Source organism: Pipistrellus kuhlii, unplaced genomic scaffold (assembly GCF_014108245.1).
Source record: "Pipistrellus kuhlii isolate mPipKuh1 unplaced genomic scaffold, mPipKuh1.p scaffold_m20_p_2, whole genome shotgun sequence".
NCBI lineage: Eukaryota > Metazoa > Chordata > Mammalia > Chiroptera > Vespertilionidae > Pipistrellus > Pipistrellus kuhlii.
Window position 1 is genome coordinate 181,479,942 of NW_023425515.1, and position 4,785 is coordinate 181,484,726.

Sequence of the window (4,785 nt, forward strand, 5' to 3'; positions counted from 1 at the left end):
GTAAGTTGTTGTTTTTTTTAACCTCTTAATGTCATAGATATTGAGTGAATGAACTTAAAAAAAGATATGGGGGCATGTTAATTTGGTGTTTATGAGAGTAAAATAAAAACACATGAAAAGGAAGTAAAGGGTAAGGAAGGAGGAGCAAATCCACAATGTGGTCAAGGTTCCCTGTTGCCTCAAAGTCGTCGAGAACCAGGGTTGAGAGAGCTGTCTTTGGCCACACTTCTTCCCACCTGGAGCTGTCCACGTGGGCAATAGTTTGACGTGAAGGTGATAGAATCCTGAATGCAAGAGTAGGCAAGTCTTAATACCCTCATTTGACAGATGCTCAGAGTGGAGCCAGGACTGACCAAGCTCCCAAGTGATTGAGTGGCAGAGCTGAATCTAAAACAACTCTTGACCAATTATAGCTGGCGGACACAAGGAAACTTTTAGTATAGAATCTGGAGTCATTTCGCCAAGGGACACAAAGCTCAAAGAAGTCACCTGCATTACATCGTAGCCGTTGTTATCATAACTGGGCTACACACTGTCGCCCCCTGCCCTCCTCCCTCTGACCTACGCTCACAGTTCACAACGCACTCTGATGTATGTTGCCTTGGGTAATCCTATTGAAGCTGAAGTTGGAGAAGCGGGGATCAATACTGCCTGTTACAAACGGGAAGTGGGGGCTGACGGAGGTCAGGCTAGTGCCCAGGATCATACTTCAGGAGTGGCAGAGACAAGACCAGGAACCAGGCCTTCAGAGTCCCCGGCCAATCCTTTCTCCACCCGCTGGCCCATCTACTGGTCACTAAAGGGTCAGAGTACCAGCGTTAGTACGGGCCTTGACACCTGTCTCCATAGGGGCAAAACAGACCACCTGCCCCTTCTCTCTTCCTTCCTCCTCTTCTAACAGCTTTGTAACCGGCAATGAACCACACATATTTAAAGCCTGTACAATCTGATACTTTTAAATGTGCCCCACACCTGGGAAAACCATAGCCGCAATCAAGATAATAAACCTATCCGTCACTACCAAACATTTCCTCCCGCCTCCTTGGAACGACTCCCTTCCTACCCCACCACACCCATCCCCAGGCATCCACCGCCCTGCTCCCCATCACTGTAGGCTAGTCTGCATTCTCTATAAATTTACAGAAATGGAACCACCACAGGGCACATGCTCTTCTTCACCTGGCTTCTTTTCCTCGGCGTTATTCTGAGAGCCATCCACATTGTTGAATGTAGCCTGCCTCATCCTGCACCTGCTTCTCTCTCGTCACTGGCTCTTGGCTTTTCCCAACAGCCAATCTCTTCCCATGCCCTGCGTGTGCTCTTACCCTTTTAGCAGAAGCAGATCTGCATTCTAGTCCTAGCTCACACCTGGTAAGCTCTTCAGGCACATCGCTTTACTTCTCTGGGGCTGTTTCCTCATTGGTAGAATGGGACCAAATTCCACATTCTGGATACAGACAGATCTGGGCTCTGCCACCTCTAACTCTGTGACCTCTCAGAGCTTCAGCCTCCCCATCTCTGAACTGGAGAGAACAGTCATGTCTCACTAGGCTGTTGTAAGGATTCAAAGGAGATAACGTGTGTGAATGTTAGCACCCTGATCCATGGAAAACACCCCACATGTTAGCTACTCTGAGTGCCAATTCTAGAATTCTGTTATCCAAGCACCTCAATATTGTAAGGCACAACTAGAGAATTCAGGATGTAGTCAGCTTGCAGAAGAGAAGACCCAAAGGTGACCTAAGAACTGTCTTCAAATGCTAAGAAGCTGTTGTGCGGGAGAGAAAAAAGGTTCTTTTCTATGCGTCTCCAAAAAATGTACCTGGGCCCAGTAAGTAATGCAGTGTAAACTGTTACCTATTTGAACTGTCTGCAAAATGGAATTAGCTCCTTTAAATGATAGTGAGTCCACTGCTACTGGCCGTGTTAAAAAAACACAGAGTTCTATCAGGCAATGATCCATGTATGGAGCCATAGGAAATGAGATCTGTCTAGGAGCTCTTCCAATTCAGCCTTTATGCAAGACCCTCTGTGATGAGACATTTTGGTCAATATAGATTTCAGAAGATCAAGGCAGAATCAATATGTGTACAAATTTCAAGAGTGGAAGGGCTCATCTGTAACGAAAATGTTTGCTTTGCTTTTACAGTTTCCTCATTTGGCTGTTGGATTTTAAGCAAAAGCATCCAAGAGAAACAAGGCCTGTTCCGAAACAAGAGCGCCTCCTTTCCCGTTTTTGTGTGTGACAAACACTCGTCACTGCAGTCTCCTTGTGTGCAATGACACGGGGTCAGAAATAGATTTGATATTAAAAATAAAAGACTAAAAACTTGTTTAAATGGCAGTCTCATAACAACTTTAAATAAATGTTTGGTTTCATTAAAAATGATGCTACCAGTATTTTCTTGGATGCAGGCACCTCATTAAGGTTTGGGTTAAACTTCTTGACAATTCATAGATTCTTTTTCATGCTTAATATATATGCTACCCAATTAACTCTTGTCTACACCAGCAGAGCAGATGATTAAAAAAAAAAAAAAAATAGGGGAGCCGAGACCGGTTTGGCTCAATGGATAAAGCGTCGGCTTGGGGACTGAAGGGTCCCGGGTTCGATTCCGGTCAAGGGCATGTGCCTTGGTTGCGGGCATATCCCCAGTAGGTGTGCAGGAGGCAGCTGATCGATGACTCTCTCTCATCGATGTTTCTAACTCACTCTCTCTCTCTCCCTTCCTCTCTGTACAAAATCAATAAAATATATTTAAAAAAAAAAAAATAGGGGAAATGAGCTCACTTATATTTAGTCCCTGCAGACATTATGGTTTTATTCCAACAGTTTTCCAGGGACAGCAGTTCTTATTCCCCAGGCACATTCTGAATGAGCTGTGGGGAAAGACATCATGATCGGCTGAGGAGGCGCATGGCCTCAACTTTAAACCCTAGTTCCATGACCTTGAGGAAATGATTTCAATTTGCATGGTCTGAGTTCTCTCATCTGTGAAAACAGAAGGGGACTTCAACCTCTAAGATCCCCTCCAATCCTCACAGCCTATGGCTGTGAAACGCACCACGGCCGATGTGCTTTGGGATGACAGCAATACAGTTGTCTTTGACCAGGCCACATTCAAAATATACATACAGGGAGGTAACTATGGCCGACAAGGTTTAAATCATCTGAGAGAGATTTTGTGTTTAATGAAGGTTAATTGTAGCAAGTTTTATGAAAGAAAACATTTCAAACTGTAGTTTCAAACCAGTTAGTTAGCTCCTTTAAAAAAAAAAATCCCACTTGGGCCAAAACTGATTTGGCTCAGTGGATAGAGCGTAGGTCTGCGGACTGAAGGGTCCCGGGTTCAATTCCGGTCAAGGGCATGTACCTTGGTTGCGGGCACATCCCCAGTGAGGGGTGTGCAAGAGGCAGCTGATCGACGATTCTCTCTCATCGATGTTTTTAACTTTCTATCCCTCTCTCTTCTTCTCTGTAAAAAATCAATAAAATATATATATTTTTAAAAATCTCGCCAAAACCGGTTTGGCTCAGTGGATAGAGCGTCAGCCTGTGGACTCAAGGGTCCCAGGTTCGATTCCGGTCAAGGGCATGTACCTTGGTTGCGGGCACATCCCCAGTGGGGGGTGTGCAAGAGGCAGCTGATCAATATTTCTGACTTTATATCCCTCTCCCTTCCTCTCTGTAAAAAATAAAATATATTAAAAAAAAAAAATCTCACTTGGCTTAAATAAAGTGGGGAGTCTGGGGGAATGTGGGGGCGAGAGGGAAGGGATAGCAGGGTTCCAGAGAGGAAGAGACTATGAGGACTCCCGGTGGTTAACTTTTGTAATCATAATGGACCTGGCTGGTCTATTTTGAGCATAGTGTTTCACTGCAGAGATACAATGAAACATGGAATCCAATTTACTATGAAACAAAACCACCACCAACAAAATGAGTTACCTGAGTATAGCGTCAATCCCTATCCTTTCCTTCTTTCCTTCAATGGCAGCTATGGAGTGACTGTGTCCCACCAGAACCAGGTGGCACAGCTGATGACGGATCAGTGGCACAGAGGGACACTTCGTTTTAATATATATATTTTTTATTGATTTCAGAGAGGAGAGGGAGAGAGGGAGATAGAAACATCAATGATGAGCCGAAACCGGTTTGGCTCAGTGGTAGAGCATCGGTCTGCGGACTGAAAGGTCCCAGGTTCGATTCTGGTCAAGGGCATGTACATTGGTTGTGGGCACATCCCTGGTAGGGGGTGTGCAAGAGGCAGCTGGTCGATGTTTCTCTCTCATCAACGTTTCTAGCTCTCTATCTCTCTCCCTTCCTCCTCTCTGTAAGATATCAATAAAATATATATACATACATATATATATATATATATATATATATATATATATATATATATATAAATTTTTTTTTTTTTTTTTTTTTTTTTTTTTAAAGAAAAGAAACATCAATGATGAGAGAGAATAATTGATGGGCTGCCTCCTGCATGTCCCCTACAAGGGATCTAGCCCATAACCCGGGCATGTGCCCTTGACAGGAATTGAACCCAGGACCCTTCAGTTCGCAGGCCGATGCCCTATCCACTGAGCCAAACCAGCTAGGGCCAGAAGGCGCACTTTTGAGGAGCCTGATGGCTGGATCAGGAGCTGCTCCTGACATGCTCACTCACCCTTTGGGAGACTTAATAGCTACTTACTTGCACTGAAACATTTCCAGAATTTGGAAAAACTGAATAAACCCAACACAAAGTATAGTGAGAAAGAATTCTGACCAATGAA

At 44.3% G+C, this 4,785-nt stretch overlaps 1 protein-coding gene across 1 annotated transcript in view; it reads left to right on the forward strand.

Annotated features, from left to right (window-relative positions):
• Positions 1 to 2,192, forward strand: part of RHCE (Rh blood group CcEe antigens) — a 31,903-nt gene extending 29,711 nt beyond the window's left edge. The window contains exon 10 of the mRNA XM_036446792.2: positions 2,150 to 2,192. Coding sequence (XP_036302685.1) covers positions 2,150 to 2,176 — 27 coding nt within the window. The 3' untranslated portion in view covers positions 2,177 to 2,192. The remainder of the gene's footprint in view (positions 1 to 2,149) is intronic.
• The last annotated feature ends 2,593 nt before the right edge of the window (positions 2,193 to 4,785 follow it).